We start from the raw sequence: 19,194 nt of genomic DNA, 5'->3' as shown, positions 1-19,194 counted from the left end.
GGGCCATAAACAATCGGCGAATCATTCTCTGTTTCCATTTCCATTGCTATCTTTATTAGACAAGATTCGAACTATCCCTATCATGAAGGTGTTGTTTCCATTTCTGATATCCGGTTCCCTCTTTTTATATTCAATAATTAATCAAAATTACACAGTTTTGCGCGTGTGATACCTTTTTGGTATTATATTTTACGTTGAATAAAAGGAACTTAATGGTCTTGGACAAGAAAACTGTACTTTTTTACTTTGTTAAGAAAAAGTCGCCATTATACAGTGTCCTTATCTTGCTCCAGGAATTCCTCGAGATGATCGTAAAAAAGAGACGTTACTGGAAGAAGGCCTGGACCATGGTGGCCTCTTATTGATTTTATTAATTTTTAATTATCCGAAAATGTTGTCTAAAATTCGTATTTTTTCAGGAAATGAGACTTCAAGAAGTCAATTTTAGCATATTTTATAGTAATGTACAAAACAAAACAGAAAAAATAATACGAAAGAAAAAATGAAATGAAGGGAAGAGGAACGAAAGACTTACTGCCACTAGTGGGCTAAATACTAAATTTACGTCAAGTATTCTTCATATCGCTTAGATAAATGGTTCGTACTCATTCCACTTCCATGTATTCCGGTGGATTTTCACTTTGTTCTTCAAAATATTTTCTCAATCGTAGATATTTAAATTTTGTTAGCCAGACTAATTTTGTATAACGCTGTCTGTATACATAATACAGTTGATAAGTCGCTGTCGAATTCATTTAATAAAATAATTTGCTAAAAAATTCATTTAAAATTTTTTTTCACAGAAGAAAAATTGAGACCGCGTCGACGTAGACATAATAACGATTTATGAATGTCGAGGCTGTGTCAACATTGACACGATTTATGATTCACGAATGTCGAAGCTGGATTAGGCAGTCATGTGTTTGAACTACCAGTAGGCGTTCATGTTGATAAAATTGCCTATCTAGTCCGCCGTGAATACACTCTCGGCTGTGTCAACGTCGACACAGCCTCAACATGATAGAATCTGAGCTGTGTCTACGCAAACCTGTGGAATGAAAAATACCTAATTAAAATTAAGCACCTTTGTCAGAAATATCACAACTTTCGAATTCGTAGTATTCCGAACGCCAGCACGTCGACGTAGGATCTCCGTGTACCGATAAATATGATATACATAAGTTGACGTCGTCTTCGAGCGCGTCACTTGACGCGAGATGCAGACTGTTGAAGAAAAACTGATTGTTAATAAGGGTCTAAAAGACCATTAACTTCGAGACTCATATCGTTGCTAATTTTAAAATGTTTGAAGAAAAGTAGATACCATGAGAGGTGGCTTACCTTTTTTATTTTTGTTGCTAATCGTTCGTTTAATGCACATGGCAGTGTTGTAAGGCTTTTCAAAACGTTTACAATTCGTATCCATTTACTTTATATTTGAAATTTCTTGCAGCATATCCTCCATCTAACCTATCTACAGTCAGTACTGAACATATAATATACATATTAGGATCTAATTTTAAAATTGAATAATGATTCTTTACCTGTTTCATCTGCAATAGCTATGTTCGTTGGCGTATTTCCAATAGTCTGCGAAACACACATAATTACTCCCTTGAAGCAGGGTATCCGCCCATTATTGGCCTGCAATTCATTCAGTTTCAAATTTGAATCTGCCAATTGGTAGGATTCATATGTACCTGAAGTACAGAAACAGAAAAAACAACACGTTCAAGCAGAACGTGATCTTGCATCCCTTTTTGGAATCCTGTTAAAGTAAAAAATGAAAATAAAATTAGAATCTAATAAAAGTAATACATACCTAAATTAAAACAAATGAAACGAAATCTGGATACGGGATGAGCGGCATTATGTAGAATAATTCACCTACGCGTTTGTGGTGTACCTAATAATTTTAATAGTTTAATAAATTGTTCATTAAAAGCAAACTCGCTTACGTTGTTGAAAAAATCCCAATTACCATTTGAGATCGGTGTACTCTCTAAATTTGAAACAGTGAAATTTAACTGCTTAGCAGTCACAACATTTTGCCTTTTTAAAATCCGTAGTTTTTTACTGCAAAACTGTGAAAAATCTACTGAATTGGTCAGCAAGAATCATTTTTACATGACTAGTTCAGTAGTTTTTCTACTGTTTTGCAATCAAAAAACTGCTGCTTTTAAAAAGGCAAAATGTTGTGACTGCTAAAGCAGTGAAATTTGACTGTTTCAAAATTTAGAGAGTAGGTAGAGATGTCAAGAAATTTAGGAGTTCGACAATTATTCCTAAATCTGTTCGATATAATGACGGATGTAAGTCATTTCGGAGTTTGAGTTTTAAATGTAAAATGTACTGCGACATTCCGTAGATGTAGCCGTCACTGGTCATAAGGATGTCTTGCGCCGCTAACGCTGTATGAATATAAGCTCCACGCGTGAAAATCCCTAAGAGAGTGTATCTCACCGGATATTGGTTAAGCGGATGGAAAGGTTTCATTGTAGTTGAATCGATATTGTATCGATTTTGAAAGCGACGGTGAGCTCTGGCGCTCTCTTCTTTCGGACCTTTACGTGGGATCCTGTTTCAGTGTTCATTGAACATGATGAAATAAAACTTGTCTCGTTTTGCTAAACAGTAGATTTTGGGAAAATGTTGGTACAAATTTAGGAAAACAATAATCAGATCGATTAATAAAAAACGACATTCATTCACACAAAGAATCATAATGGTATTGGTTATATCTCAATACTCTTTTTTGCCTGTATGCGAGTCTTTTTCAGCATACAATTGTACTAAAGTAAGTACATATGTATAAAGTATTAACAACGATGGTGAGGAACGATTACGAATGCGTTATATTTTCCACTGTTCCACTATTTCTTTGGTCTCCGCTACCCTGAACCAAAGATATTCCTTTTTCTGGTTGTGAGCACTATTGGCCACAGGACCACGTCTATTTGGTCTACCTCGTATTCAATTAATATCTATCTACATATCTGCTGCGAACTGTTATTACGTGATGGGTAGAAACTATCGTAGTTTTGTTGCCATTCCATTTCTCGGTCGCAAGGTTTGTTCGTTTTTGAGGTTTTGCTCGGTGGGTCATCTTTCTTATCATCCGGTGGCGATCTTCGTTTCATTACATCCATGCACTCGTATCTGTCGCCAATCGTGTATCGACTATGGTGAACCGTACGGGTATGATCTTCGGTATTATGCCTTACTCCAAAATCTTCGTGATTGGAGATATCAAATCGGTTCCGGTCGTAGTCTATCTGAGGACGTGTTTTTTGAGCTGCATCATTAGTGCCGGGTGCCGGAATGTGTAGTCCCGTCGGCGCGCAGTCGGCGATCGATTCATTTTGACGCGACATTGATGGTTGCTGTTGTGGAATACCTGGCGGAGGACCCATCGTATTGCCCATTGCAGTTTGATTCCAATTCGCGAAGGCGTGTTGGGAAATACTGCTTTTCAGCGCCGTGTAGTCCTTCATCAGCTTCGACTGATTTAGTAGATTTTCAGCTAATTGTCCTCGAAGCATATCGTTTTCAATGCTGAGGTTACTTGCCATCGTGTTGAGTTGATGATTCTGTTCTCGTAACTGGGCCAATTCGCTGTGTTGTATTCGAGGATCAATTCGAGTATGGAATCTTGAAAAATCGGCTGGGGATAGAATCGCTACGCAACGGGGATGGGCGCGTTTGTTGATGTACTGATGCTGTTTGTTTTGCTGCTTTGAGCTTTGCAACAGTCGGCTGTAGCATTGGTAGTGATAAAAGTGGCCGCACGTCGAAATGTAGGGCTCTTCCTGTACTCCTATATTCGTTATAAATTGGAAGCATATTTCACAGCGTATCTGCGTCATTTTCTTCGCTGCTATAATAATCAAATGTAAAAGGATATGTTGACTGATTGCTGTATAATTAGTTGTCAGACAATTGTCGATGACACAATAATATATCGACTCATTACTTGTATAGACGGCAAACACGTTGAAAACTCCTTTCGGACTTCGTTTCAACCTGCTCGATAGGGAAAAAATCGCTGGAACACTAAATTTTACATTTATTAGTTTTTGGTTTTAATTATTACTATATACGAGTAGGGTGGTTTGTTTTACATACCTATATTGCTTTTTAAAGCTAATTATTTCGAAAAAACATATAATAAATCGCAAAAATTACTCAAAATTTTCATTAGAATAATCGCATACGAACATCGTAAATTCATTATTTACCTTTTAGAAAGAGAAAAAGAATATTTTTGAAAATTTGAATATTTATTGGGATTGTGCCTTTGAAAATTTAGGCAGTCAAGCGGTTCAACAGGTTTTACCGGTTCAACAGGTTTTACCGGTTGGGAACTTCAAATTGAACCGGTTGGGTTGGCAGCATTGCCTTTTTTATCACTTCTGATTTTTAAATTTTTGATGTTTATTTTCTAAATGGCTAGGAAATTAGACTAATTAGTGAATATTTAGGTTAAATTTGTATTATAGCTCTAATGTATAGTATAAGTATGTTTAATTAATGAATTTTGTGTATTTTTTGTCCCTACAGTGAGAATTTCGCATCGCCATCGCGCCTGGAGGAAGATTCTTCGATGGATGTTGGAATTTCCTACTGTACACCGCTCGTTCCAGGAAGTAGCTGTTTGAACTTCTCTCAGGTAACTCAATTTCATTTTTTAATATACTTTTAGACTTCATACACCTGCCCCATTCCTACGCTAATTTATTTGTTTGTTTTCAGGATGTTCAAGGAGCGGGTGGAAATATTATTCGTTGGGTTCAGGAATACTAATAGTTTTCATCGATCTTAGTCATTTCATCGTAGGATTTTCGAGTATCATTTTACCTGAAGCATCAGGATTGTTTCACGGGAAGTAATTTTTTACTCTACCTATTTTCAATTGAAGCTCGATACTTTGTAATTTGGTTTGTGTATTTTCTTTCTGTTTCAGGTACCCTAGCTGGGATTAATTCTTTTTCAAATTTGACTCGCAGTCCAATTGGTTCGTATCAAGTGCAATTCTTTCTGAACTCTCATCTCTTGTTCGAATTGTCTCACACCATCATACACTTCTCTCGTTTTTTACTCTCATTCATCGAGTATGTTGCTATGATTTCACTCTCACTTATTCTCTCCTGCACGCACCTTGTAGCTTGGTTTCTACGTTAGATATGATTATTATTATTGTTAGTATTATTTGCTTGTTTAATGTGACTATGTTTGTTTGATGCCTTATTTTGCTAATTAAAAGAAATTTTAGGTACTTTTGTTATTGATAGAGGAAGAAAGAATCATATTATTGGGTAGAACAACAAAATATTTATATTTTATAGTATACACTGATGCATAACAATTCACAAAAAATATCACGTAAATAGAAAAGAATATCATATAAACTTAATCAATACAATAACGGTATGATGCGTAGAGAGCGATCGTAACAGTGATGGTGAATTAGGTTTTTTCTTAAGATTATGCTCGACGTTTTTATATAGCAGGGTTTTTTGAATAATCGCTGAGGCGTCTTATTCTGTTACTCCCAGATTTCGTATTTCTTGGATCAATGTATCGGCTTTTTCTTCGGGATAATATATTTTCACAAGTTTGCTCTGGAGCCACTGATAAAAAATGCGGTAGTTTCTACCTTCTATTTCAATTGTCGCATCCGTGGCTGCTGTATATCTCGACTTTGCTATAATATTTCCTTGTAGTTCCAAGATTATGGGTTTGCCAGGGGTTGTAGTTATGGTACGATTTTCCGGCAGTCTTATGAATTGCTCATATTGTTCAGTCTCTTCCATGGGAATCCACCGTGTTTCAGCGATGTTCTCCTTCATAATCATGATAGGTACCAGAGTCCTGCACGGTATAGTTAAAATAGCCGAATAACCGCCGGAGCTATCGGCTAATTCAACTACACGTTATGAACTGTAGTTAGTTTTGTCGGCGCGCGCAACCGACAAATAACTAACTATAACTACCTGCCGATGCAGCGGTAAGTTAGCTTCGGTTCTGTTGATGTCTCATCAATACATTTTGGTGACTCATCAAACAGATAAGAAAGAAGCAAACGTTATTTTTCCGATAAGAACGCGGTATAATCGCAGGTAGTGTAGTTATTTTAACTACAAGTTAGTCAATGGTTACGTTATCTGAGTTACAAATATTAATCGCACCGGCCAGTGCGGTTATAACCTGCCGTTAGGATGACTACTAACTATAGCTATCCGCCCTCGACGCGCAACTAACGCAGATAACTTTTAACTATACCGTGCAGGACTCTGATAGGTACCTTCTTTTCTTTCTTACTATTGGGGAAAATTACTAAGTTTTTGAAGATTTGTGACTTTTGTGAATAGGTACCTCCATGTGTCACTCAATTGTGTCTAATTTTGAATATTTTACTTAATGTTGTATAAGCATCTTATTTCATCAGCGCACATTGCTATGAGCGTTTATAAAATCCATGCAATATTACTATGATAATATGTAAATTTATAAATTTACTCACATTTTTTGTCTCTTAGAATAAAAAACACTCAAAAAAAAATCACTTAAATAAATTGGTATGAAAGATCGATCATTCCTTCATATTGTTCTAAAAAAAAATTGTTCCTTAATCATAATTTATTTAAGGTTATTTTCCCATCAAATAAATAAATAATTACAATATGGTGAATCGAACATACATTCGTTAAACAGTTGTTGTTTTCCTTCCTGGAGAACAATTCTTCCAGGAATGGTTTTGTCATTGTTTATCAATCGTCTCCATGGAAGTAATACTTATTTCTGTTTTTTTTCAGTGGCTATTCTTTCAGCCTCCTTCGGCTTCTAGAATTTCAATCTGTTTTCTCAATTCTTCTTGAATTATAAATGGCATTGAATGACTGATCGATCGATCTGTACCTCGAACAGGATGTATCTGGCGTCAATTTCTGTGGCTCCATAACCGGCGACGACGCGCCAAATTAAGGGAATCGGTCCTGTTAAATAAAAGCTGCAATTAGTCGAGAGTAAAAAAAAATATAAATAACAAATCTCATACTTACGTTGTCATTAGAGGCGTAGATGTGGCCCTGAAAAGTATTCTGTATAAATTTTCTTGAAAACCGTGAGGAGAGCTGGACAAACCGGACATCGCCGGTTCATTGACATCACCGCTGTTGGAAACTTCGTATACTTACGCTTATCGTTCGTGGCTGAAGAAAAAAACCACAATGATGAACATTGCTAAAATGTAAACAACGAAAAAAGTATTATAAATAAAATAAAATGAAACTAATTTAATATGCCCAGTTCTGGAACCTCAACAACATTTTTCAAAGTTGAATTTTCAACAAAAGTTTATCCAAGTAGTAAAATTGGGAAGGCTCAAATTTACACTATGCTCATTTATGGCTTTCTAAAAAATCTGAAGTTTCCAACATGTCACGTCACTGGTACTGAGTGGTACAGTTCCAGAATCGGTCTGAAACCACCTTCAGTCGACTCAGTACGTTAAAATTGTGATTTTGAGTAAAGTTTCGCTTTCCTACTTTCTTTAGTGAAATTTTGTGGTAATAATTCTGAATTCTCGTATAAATAACACTTACATTATATAAAATGAATTAAGCCAATAATTACCTTTATGAATATACAACCATGTACTTCCTTTTTTGTTGGTTGAAAATCAATTTCACCTGGCTAAATGAATAGAATAGATACATACAAAAAATTGTAATTAAAACATTTTATTAATTCTCGTACTTACCTCTAATAATATGCGTAACTCGTGAAGCTGTGTGATTACAGGTTCAGGCGTGTTTTCAGAATTGTTGCAGAAACACGCAGTTGTGACATAGTTCGCCGTTGAAGCAAGGTTAATCAACGTATTAGGGTTGTATTTAGTATAATTTTTCACGGGTGTCTCGATTTCTCTTCACTTTTTAATTTGTCTCATTTTCGATATGTGCTATATTGATTACTTCACGATTACGTAGAAAATCGCCTAAGAAAGTGGTAGCAGGTGGTATATTTGAAATGTCGATATCCCGGATTTCTGAAAATTTTTTTTAAAACCTGCAACAAAAAAGAAAAATCAATACAAAAAAGTCGTTACAAATTTCAAAAAATACTACTAATCAGTTTCATACATACCTACATAGCACCTACCTGCTGTACATATGTACTTAAATTAAGAGATACCGAGTGCGAATTGCAGGACGAGCCGAAGGCGAGGACTGCAATTCGCGTACGAGTTTATAATCACCCACATTTTTTGAACTTGTGTGTGTAATGTATTTTATTCAATACATGCATATAAATATACACAATTATACTATCAATGTTTAGACGTGAAGAAGCGTTTTTATGAGTGGACAGGACAACCGAAGTATGCGTAGTGCGTACTCGCAGATAAAGTGTGTAGCCGAAATGATTAAAGGAAAACAAGCTTAGGACGTGGTGGGAGGGGGAGGTGGTGGATCTCCTGTTTCTGCTACAATTTTTTCCCCGTAATAATCGGAATCGGACTTTGTCACCTTCCGCGTCATCCCAAACAATAGGATTCGAGCAGTGCGGCCTCGTAATGAATGTTTATTATTTTCCTAGGACAATAATGTGAACATTATTTTCGTTTCATTTAGTCGCTCATAAAAACGCACTTTTCGCGTCTAGTATTGGTGGTATAATTGTGCGTTTATATGCCTGTATTGAATAAAATGTTTTATAGAAGTTGGTGGGAGAAGATAAAAGGATACTTGTGTCATATTCAAGGTCAATTGATTATCCAGAGCCCTAAATCAAGTGTCAGAAATCTGATAAAATGCGACATTCACTCTCGTTTTTTTTTTGCTCTACCCAATTAGCATCACAACCCGCTCTAATTGTCAAAAAATTCCTATTGTATTTAGATTTATTGTGAAATTGACCTCGCCATCCCCACCTCTGTGTATGCTCCAAGCACCATAAACCTTGAGCAAATACTCAAAGTGGGGAAAACCTGCTCTTACTGTCTCAACTTATGGTGCAGCGTAGGTATGTTGTAGTCTGTGTTAATCACCAAAAAATTGAAGAAGAAAAGGATTCAAAGGTACTGAGTGTTGTGACTGGGAAAATATTGGACAAATTTGTTTACTTTTATGGAACTAGAAATTTTCCAACCTAGCCTTAATGGAACAATTTTTGATGACTTCAAATAATTGTAAAAGGGATGGCTTAGTATATTTTTTAATGAAATTTTATAACGAGAAAATCGGGAATTTTGTTGAAAATGAGATGAAAATATTTACTCACTTGCCCAGTTTCCCTTAGTTTAAACCTATGAATGATAAGAAATGGAAACCAAATTCGAAATAAGCCTACATCAAAAATATTGAACAGGGAATTGTTATAGGCTATCAATTGAGAATCTTCAAAAAAAAAATTTTGTTTCATTTTTTTGCCCAGACGATCATAATAAAAACATTCACTGGAATATTTTCCCCTAATGCATCATTACCTACTTCAAAAATTGGATTCACTATTCGCCAACAACACTTCCAATAATAATAGGCTTACCTAGGTATTAATTCTCTGACAACATCACTAAACTCTGGTTTGGGTAATTATTACAAAGCAAATTACATGTGCATAGGTAAACAATTTTGTGGAAAAGGTGGCAAAAGGAAGTGAAGAGATGATTCATAACTACACAATTAGATTTTAAAATCCTAATATAGTTAGGCGCATGGTCGAATTGATGGATGCTGCAATTCACTTTCTTTCACATGAAGTATGAGTAAGTACATACCTAAAAACTTTGATATAAAGGGAAGGAGTGGTATAATGGAGACTCATAATTTCATTATATTTTTATATTTAATAGTAAGGCACTTCATTTTGAGTGATTTTACCATCAATATTTGAGGAGCGATATTCCAAAACGCCCTTAGTGCATTTTTTTTGAATTGCATTTTTAAAAATAAAAAGTGTTCCAAAACGCACTTTGTCCATTTTTATTGAATTTTTTTTAGCGGTATCTGGTGGATGAAGTGTATAGCTACACTCCTACCATCATAAATCCACCCAAATAAAGTTTTAAACCCGCCTAAATAGCCAATTTACCAGACTAAAAATTAATTTTTTAAAATGGACATAGGGCGTTTTGGAATATCGCTCCTCATTTACATTATGCATTTATCCAATGTCTTTTCATTGCAGAAACATGGAAAATTTCATGATTTTTAGATTCAATTTTTATTTATTAATTTTTTGTTTACTTACATAATTTGCATTTTTAAATATGTATCAGGCATCTAGCCACCTAAAAACCTACTATTATTACTGAACATATTGATTTTAATAAAATAATTTCTGCCTGGACCTTTTTTTGTGTAAGTACCACTATTCCCACAGTATTGTCCAACAGTTGAGACTATAAGAGCAAGTTTTGCCCACTTTGAGTATTTGCTCAAGGTTTATGGTGTTTGGAGCATACACAGAGGTGGGGATGGCCGTGTCAATTTCACAATAAATCTAAATAGGAATTTTTTGACAATTAGAGCGGGTTGTGATGCTAATTGGGTAGAGCAAAAAAAAAAGAGTAAATGTCGCATTTTATCAGATTTCTGACACTTGATTTAGGGCTCTGGATAATCAATTGACCTTGAATATGACACAAGTATCCTTTTATCTTCTCCCACCAACTTCTATAAAACATTTTTCCGTTCAAGTTGACCATTTAAAGCCGTTTTGTCCCTAAAATTCCGTTAGAATCGTTAAATTTTGGGCAAAATTTCAAAAAATGACATTTTTATAACTTTTGACCCTCTAAACTCAAACTAAAAGTCGAAATATGGAAAAATAAATAGGATATTCGTGTTCAGCATGAAATTCTATTACTTTTTGACACCTCGTTTGCAATTTTTACCACAACTCATTTTAGGGGGGTGGGGCGTTCCCAAAAGCTTCAAAAAAGGGGTGAAGGCATGCGCGGATTTCAGCGGATTTTGGATATGTTTTTTAGGACACCTTATATAATACATTGAGCCAAAAAAACCTTCTGTAACAATTTTTTCCCGGTTCGGCTAATTTTTGGCTTATATCTCCTGCACTATATGGCGGTCCTGGTAAGGGATATTAGGGACAGTTACCACCCTTGTGGTGGTACCACTGGAAAGCGTCGAGTGCTGGACCTACGTGTCCGGTGCTCGGCGCTGCGGCCGTTATTACATTCGTACTATCGTGTAGAGTGTGGTCCGTGTACTAGTTTATCTCTCAAGGTGTCTAAGTTTATGGTACATCGTGGTGTTGTACCTGTGTTTGAGCTTATTTATCTCATTTTCTTATGTGTCTTATTTTATTATGTTGTGTCTGAGTTTATTGTGTTTATTTCTTTAGTTGTGTTTAAACTGTGTTAATTATAATAGTACCGCCAAAGGAGGCATTTGTATTAATATTTCAATTCGTGTTCGTAACGTAACGAATAAATATTCGTAAAGCAACGCGTTCTCGTCTTATTTCATATAGAGGTAATATTACTCATAGCCGGGGTAAGTCTACACACTTGTCTCATGTCTGGTTTCCCGAAGTCATTAACCAGCCTGTCAAGCCTCTTGAGGTCATTAACCTATCCGACAGGCTTCTTGAGGTCATTGACCTGTCTGTCTGACTTATCAAGGTCGTCTGTCGGCTTGTCTGGCCTCCTAAGATCATTGACACACCGTACCACCATCCTTGCTTCTCAAGTTTGTCAGTCTGTTTGCATGTTGGGCTTCTTGAGGTCATTGACCTGTTTGTCTAACTTCCAAAGGTTATCTATCTGCCACTCTGGCTTCCTGAGGTCATTAACCTGTCTGACTGACTTATCAAGGTTGTCTGTCATCTTGTCCGGCCTCCTCAGGTCATTGACCCGTCTGTCTGGCCTCTCAAGGTCGTCCGTCCGGCTTCAGGCAGTTATTGACATGTCTGTCTGACTTAGATTTATGAAGTTCATCCGTCTGCTTGTCTCATGTCTGGCTTCCTGAAGTCATTAACCTGACTGGTAACCCACTTAAGGCCATTGACCTATCCGATAGGCTTCTTGAGGTCACTGACCTGTCTGACTGACTTATCAAGGTCGTCTGTCGACTTCTCTAGTCTACTAAGGTCATTGACCCGTCTGTCGGGCGTCTCAAGGTCGTCTTCCTACCTGTCAGCCAGGCTTCTTGAGGTCATTGACCTGTTTGTCCAACTTCCAAAGGTTATCTATCTGCCTGTCTAGCTTCCTGAGGTCATTGACCCGTCTGTCTGGCCTCTCAAACTCGTCTGTACGGCTTCATATTATTGACAGATATGAAGGTCATCTGTCTGCCTGTCTCTTATCTAGCTTCCTAAAGTCATTAACCTGCATGGTAAGCCTCTGGAGGTCATTGACCTATCCGACAGGCATCTAGGGGTCATTGACCCATCCGATAAGTTTTTTGAGGTCATTGACCCGCCATTCTTGCTGCTCAAGGTCTTTGATCTGTTTGCATATGTTAGGCTTCTTGAGGTCATTGACCAGTCTGATTGACTTATCAATGTCGTCTGTCGGCTTGGCTGGCTTCCTCAAGTCATTGACCCGTCTGTCTGGCCTCTCAAGGACGTCTTCCTGCCTGCCAGGGAGGGTTCTTGAAGTCATTGACTAGCCTGTCCGGCTTCTGAAGGTCGTCTGTATTTCTGTCGAGTATCTTAAGGTTATTGGCCCGTCCTCGTCGAGTGTATTTTCTTGACCAATGGGTCTTTTTTAATTATTTGCATTTTTCGATTATGAGGCAGCACCTTTCACCAAGTACCCACCCAGACATGATGAAACAAAATATAAGTACCCTAGTTTAACTTATTGAACCAGTCAGAAAAAGTCACACAGCCCGATTTTTAGCTGACTGCAAAAATGTTCATTGCGTCATTCCAGCAAATTTTTATAAATTTCCCAAGAACGGGAAATTTTTAATATCTTTTTTCTTTTTCATTAAAAACATTACCTATCTGTTCTGCTCAAACAAGAATACCTTCTCGAGGTATCCACCTTGAAATATTCACTCAAATGTGAATAAATTCTTTAAACAGATTGAGCACAAGCCACAGCTCTATTTTCAGCAACTCAAATCAATTTTCTTGCACGCCTACTGCAGGAATTCAAAAAAATATCGAAAATCACACTGGAGGCTCTCGAATGGCCTAAAATAGGGAAATTCAATATTTTACTAAATACCTACGTGAAACATTTTTTAAAAAAATGAATCACTAATCAGGGTGTCTAACAGGTCCTACTGGTCCTATTAGTCCTACTAAAGTCCTACTTTTTTTTAAAAAGTCCTTTTAGTCCTACTAAAGTCCTACTTTTCAACAATTTTATCCAAAAGTCCTACTTTTTTTCAATTAGACCTTTTAAAACTTTCAATTTTTCCATTTTTTTCCAGAATTTTGAGGTTTTATTTGTTGACTTTTTTAGATTTTGAATTACATAGTTTTGAGAGCTTTCGCCCTCGCTTGGAGTATTATTATTACCAACTGCAAGGACAGATGCATGTTGTTGGCCTGAAGAAAGGCATATTCTGTGTGTGGACTAAGAAAGGCCTTCTATATGAAATAATTGACCGTGATGATGAACTATGGAGTACTGAAATGTTTCCCAAACTGAAACAATTTTATATGAAATGTTTGTTACCAGAAATCATTGATTCCCGCGTGTTACCAGAAATCATTGATTCCCGCGTAATGCGTTCCATGGACATCAGAAATTTGACATGAATGATATGTGAAGGTATAATGATCAAAACTCAATTGAAAGCTGGTACTGAAACTGAAAAGCCTTTAGATGATAGACAAATTGACAACGAAGTAGCATTGGACAATGTTGAAGTACACAGTGATGCAGAAACTGTTGATTCTGATAATGAGAAGAGCAAAACTCAAAAGAAACGGAAGAAAATTGTTGAGAAAAAGACTTTCCTGGTAAGTGAAATTACACATATGTTGTATCATTTAGTAGATCAGATTTGCACACCTGTGTGCATGTGGTTATTCACAGAATGACCAGATAATTATCATTATATCACTATTATATTTGTATTATTTAAATTAGTTTTTTTTTTAAATTTGTGTTGCTGGAGCAAACAACTTCTCAGCGCATGTGATCATTAGGTTGATCATATTTGCACAACCATGTGCATGTGGTCATTCATCTGAGTGACCAGATAGTATTTCCTAATTTGTGCTGTTGGAGCAAATAACTCCTCAGTACATGTGATCATTCAGTTGATCAGATTTGCACAACCATGTGCATGTGGTCATTCATCAGAATGATCAGAGGCAATAATTTCTCCTTGCAGGAATACTTGCTTAGCATCAAGACATTTCAGTTCATGAAGAAAAATTATTGCCATCGGGGCATGGGAATGGTGTTCATTGTGTAATTAAACAAGGATACTCTTCCATGCTTCGGTTCGCAATGATGAATTTCTACATTTCCGATGAATTTCTACTTTTCCGTTTTTGGGACTTCATGGATTAAGTGTAAGAATGTACTTGTATGTAAACGCTGATATTTGTGATATTTTTGCATGTTGTATGCATGTACACTATGAATAAGTTTTATTATTGGATGATAATAAGTTGGTACTTGTGCTATGAAAATTTACTGTTTTTGTAATGTGTAGAATAAAATGCTTCAAACCAAGGATTGTACATATATGTTGAATCTTTAAAAAATCTTTTTTTCTGTGCTCTCCAATTCTTAAATGCGGATCTGTTGACACTGATTTTAAGTATGTAAGTATGTATATCTCTTGTTGGAGAGTTGAAAGCCGGAAAGCCCTCAGCATTGACTTTACAACTCTTAAAAAAAATATTAACTGTAGAAATTTTGCAGTTTGTTACAAAGATTCAAAGTTTCAAATTCCGAGCAAAAGAAGAGAGCTCATTGTGATAACTTTGCATTGTGAGAATGATTAGTTTTAAGCGGCCAATGTGCGGCATTCGCTATTTCCTTCAATCCCTGTCCGCTAACAGATAATTTTTGCAGAAGTACTCACTTAAGGGGAAATTCTCAATACATGGCAGTATATCTGTCCTGCCATTTTTTGCACCCTACTTCTAAAAACTATAAAATTTGAAAAACTTTTGCCCTCACTTCGCTCCGGTCACTTCACTTTGCTTCTTTGCGATTAGAATTTTAAGACACCATTAATGAAATTTAGAAAAAGCTGTAATCTGAAAAATCGAATTCTTTCATTACAATTGATGTCGTTCTACTTACCGAATTATGAATTTTCCGATGCTTCTGCCCTCGCTTCGCTCGGGCCAAATTGATTCTGTTCTACAATTAGAATTTCAAAAAATTTATGGTTGAATTTGAAAAATGTTGAGATTAGACAAACCTAATTCTTTCATTAAAATTGATGCTGTTCTGCTTTTCAAATTACAAGTTTTCCAAAATAAATTTGTAATGCAAAAAACAAAGAAATTCTATAAATACTCATAATACTCAAAACATAAGGAAAAACGCAAATTTTTCATTTTCATCTGAACCGAACAACTGGATTTTAGAGGTAATTTTCTGAAAACCTTTCATGATGATTGTGTAATGATTTTATAAAAACAATGGTAAAATTCCTGCTCGAGTAGAGTGAGAGCGAACACTTTTTGAAAAATTAGGTCCCAAAAATGATAAAAACGTCAGTTTTGCATGTTACATTTCAAATTTTTACTCGCGAGTGAGAGCAACGGCCCCCTTCACCCCTCCCCATTGCTATGCCACTGTCTCTTGCCCATCTAGTGAAAATTTCTTTAAAAAATGGCCTGCCTTCAAAGGTGCTTGAGGCTCTAAAGCTGCTGAAAACGTACCAAAATCCTTAGTGTGGAGAATGTACTACGGCTTGAATTTCATCTTCGCAGATAATTTTGGCAAAAGTTTCATGATTTCTAATCATCGTGACAAAACTTCTTTTATAAATTCCAAAAATACTTGTAAAATGCTTCTCGAATTATGAAATTCAGGCTAATGAAGTTTGTTTGCATATTCTTTCAATTTTTCTAGTGCCATGTTTTCCATTTTTTTTTAGAATAAGTAATCAATTTATCATTATTTCCAAAATGTGTTGTTTTTTTTTTAAGTAGGTAAAAAAAGATGTTAGACTTTTATTACAAAAAACTATCAATTCTTTTGTATATTTTAAGCTTACCTTGGTATGTACCCATCAGTCAATTTTTGTAGTTATCATAAGTTAATGGTTGTGAAATGGGATCTAAATTCATTTCTCAAATATGTTGTTTTTTTTTTTTATTTCAGGTACGTAACAAGTGTGATTTTTCCAAATTTGTTAGACTTTTATTACCAAAAACTATCAATTCTTTTGTACATTTTAAGCTTACCTTGGTATGTACCCATCAGTCAATTTTTGTAATTATCATAAGTTAATGGTTGTGAAATGGGATCTAAATTCATTTCTCAAATATGTTGCAATTTTTCAAATCTTCTTTACGGCTACTCTCAATGTGATCTTGAAAAGGTGTGACTCTGAGCACAATATTTTTTCCCCAAAAGTAATACCCTAAGATCGCTTATTGTGTGATTAATGCTCTAAGCTTCAGTGAAAAAAGTACGTGGAAAAAATTTCGGACTAACTTGAAGTCGTTCATTTTTTTGAATCAAATTCTCACGTTGGTGATATTCCACTCCCAGCTAGCACAATAACAGGGTGTCTAACAGGTCCTACTGGTCCTATTAGTCCTACTAAAGTCCTACTTTTTTTCAAAAGTCCTTTTGGTCCTACTAAAGTCCTACTTTTCAACAATTTTATCCAAAAGTCCTACTTTTTTTCAATTAGACCTTTAAAACTTTCAATTTTTCCAGAATTTTGAGGGCTTATTTGTTGACTTTTTTAGATTTTGAATTGCATATTTTCGAGAGCTTTCGCCCTCGCTTCGCTCGGGCTATTTCCTCTTCTTTTCCCGCATAGAAAACTTATTGTTCAAATTCAAGAACTGTTCAAAGTTTGAATCAGAAAAATAAACTCCTCTCTCCATAAAGAAACATTTTGTTTTCACTTCTCAAAACATGATTGAATTTTTGAAAGCTTTTGGCCTCGCTTCACTCGGGCTTATTTGCTTTTCTTTTTCAAGTTTGATTTTTTTAAAATAATCATCATTGGAATTTTGAAATTTTGAAATAAAAATTATAAACGTCTTCAAATATTACACATGAAAACATTGTTTTCATACCCCTCAAAATACTAATTTTTGGGAAGTTCTGTCCTCGTTTCGCTTTAGTGCTCTTTTCTTTTTTCAATTTTAAATTTTCCAAAAAAAAAAATTATCATTTAAATTCTAAAATTTTGAAGCAAAATAAAATTTTTATGAATAAATCATTACACAAAAAAACGTCGTTTTTATACCTCTCGAAATACTGATTTTCGAGAGCTTTCGCCCTCGCTTCGCTCGGGCCCGTTTGCTTTTCTCTTCTGCTTTTGAATTTTTCTTTAAAAAATCAGCATTCAATACCATCGTTTTTATACCTCTCGAAATACCGATTTCTGAGAACTTTTGCCCTCGCTTCGCTCAAGCCTGTTCGGTTTACTTTGTCAATTTTGGATTTTTCAAAAAAAAAAAAATATTATTCGAATTTCGAAAATTTTGAAACAAAATGATGAACTTTTTATAAGTAACTCATTACTCAAACATCATCTTTTTTGTATCTTTCGAAAATATACTGATTTTCGAGATTTTTTGCCCTTGCTTCGCTCGGGTCTGTTTGCTTTTCTTTTTTAATTTGGATTTTACAAAAAAAATAATATGTATAATTCAAATTCTATCGTTTTTTATGCCTTTTAGAATACTAAAATTTTCGAAAGCTTTTGCCCTCCCTTTGCTCGGGCCCATTTGATTTTCTTTTTACGTTTATTTTTCAACAAAAAATAACATTCAAATTTTAAAATTTTGAAGCAAATACTTAGTACTTAATATGAAATATTTACAATGAAAATTGAAGAGTTCGGGTTAAATTTGATTTTAAGCGAATATTATGTGATGTTCATCAATTTTTAAAACTGATAAGGAGAAAATCAAACGAATAACTGAATTGAAACGTTATATTTTTGGCGTTTACTTGTTTAAATAAAATCATAAGGAGTTTGAAGACAAGAAAAGCAAACATTTTTTACAAAAATTTGGCCAAAAACTTGAATGTGAATTTTTACCTCCTCCCCCCGGCCCTTAAAAAATTCCACGAGTGCCCGAAAAATGACCTGCTAAAAGTCCTGCTAAAAGTCCTACTTAAGTCCTACTTTTTTATTTTGAAATTTTGTTAGACACCCTGCTAATTATCAATTTTGAATTTTCAAAAATTCGAAAAATCAATTTAGGTAGTTGAAATTTTGGTTACGTAGGTTGCAGACGCTCTTTCCGAAAATGGCGCGGGCGGTCCCTCTCTAATTGAAGGTGGACACCTTAAGTGGTTTCCAAGTTCTTTTTCCATATACGTAGGTATGTATTGGGGAATTTGTGACAGAAAATGAGTTGAATTTTTGAACATTTTCGACAAGAACATCTTAAAAAGTGAACTTTTTTTCAAAAAATAAATGAACAAGACCCTAGTAAATTTTATGCTTTACAATTTTGATTCCATATTTCATTTTTTATCAGGTCCATTTCAGTGGCCCCACCCATTATGTGAAATTGGATGAAACCCATGTAGATCGATTGTGCATCGTTAGTGCAGGTTAGTGCAGCTATTCCCGACGTTAGTGCAGCCCCCTCTCCCCTTATTTTTTAAAAAAACCGTGGGTGGGGCCACTGAAATGGCTCCCCCACCCATAACGTAAAACTGAATAAAACCCATATAGGTCGATTGTGCATCGTTAGTGCAGGTTAGTGCAGCTATTCCAGACGTTAGTGCAGCCTCCTCTCCCCTTATTTTTAAAAAAAATGTGGGTGGGGCCACTGAAATGGCTCCCCCACCCATAACGTGAATCTGAATGAAACCCACATAGATCGATTGTGCATCGTTAGTGCAGGTTAGTGCAGCTATTTCCGACGTTAGTGCAGCCCCCCTCACCCCTTTTTGAAAAAAAATGTGGGGACGAATCACGAGAAATGATTTACGAAATATGGGCGTGAAAAATTGTTGAAAGCATTAAATTAGTTCGAGGGTTATTTCATGTCAATTCGATAAAAAAAATGCGATTTTGAAAGTCATGTCTTTCG

General features: G+C 35.5%; 1 protein-coding gene and 1 long non-coding RNA gene across 4 annotated transcripts; both read right to left on the bottom strand.

Moving 5' to 3' along the window:
* Positions 1-348: 348 nt before the first annotated feature.
* LOC135842078 (uncharacterized) lies at positions 349-2,114 on the bottom strand. Of its 3 annotated transcripts, none has more exons than XR_010558064.1 (4): positions 1,823-2,114; positions 1,545-1,700; positions 1,342-1,474; positions 349-1,224 (listed from the first exon to the last, which is right to left on the bottom strand). It is a non-coding gene; the product is annotated as an uncharacterized LOC135842078 (long non-coding RNA). The 3 variants fall into 3 exon arrangements; XR_010558065.1 differs by having other exon boundaries at positions 349-742; positions 1,085-1,224; positions 1,545-2,111; XR_010558063.1 differs by having other exon boundaries at positions 1,545-2,111.
* A 19-nt stretch (positions 2,115-2,133) lies between these two features.
* Positions 2,134-4,231, bottom strand: LOC135842070 (uncharacterized). Its single transcript, XM_065359408.1, has 3 exons — positions 4,126-4,231; positions 3,974-4,053; positions 2,134-3,877 (listed from the first exon to the last, which is right to left on the bottom strand). Exon 3 carries the CDS (start codon positions 3,864-3,866, stop codon positions 2,985-2,987), a length of 882 nt encoding a protein of 293 aa, XP_065215480.1. The 5' UTR covers positions 3,867-3,877; positions 3,974-4,053; positions 4,126-4,231; the 3' UTR covers positions 2,134-2,984.
* Between the last annotated feature and the right edge of the window lie 14,963 nt (positions 4,232-19,194).

Source organism: Planococcus citri, chromosome 1 (genome assembly GCF_950023065.1).
Source record: "Planococcus citri chromosome 1, ihPlaCitr1.1, whole genome shotgun sequence".
NCBI lineage: Eukaryota > Metazoa > Arthropoda > Insecta > Hemiptera > Pseudococcidae > Planococcus > Planococcus citri.
Note: the sequence above shows the minus strand (reverse complement) of the source record. Positions and strands in the feature narration are given on the sequence as shown.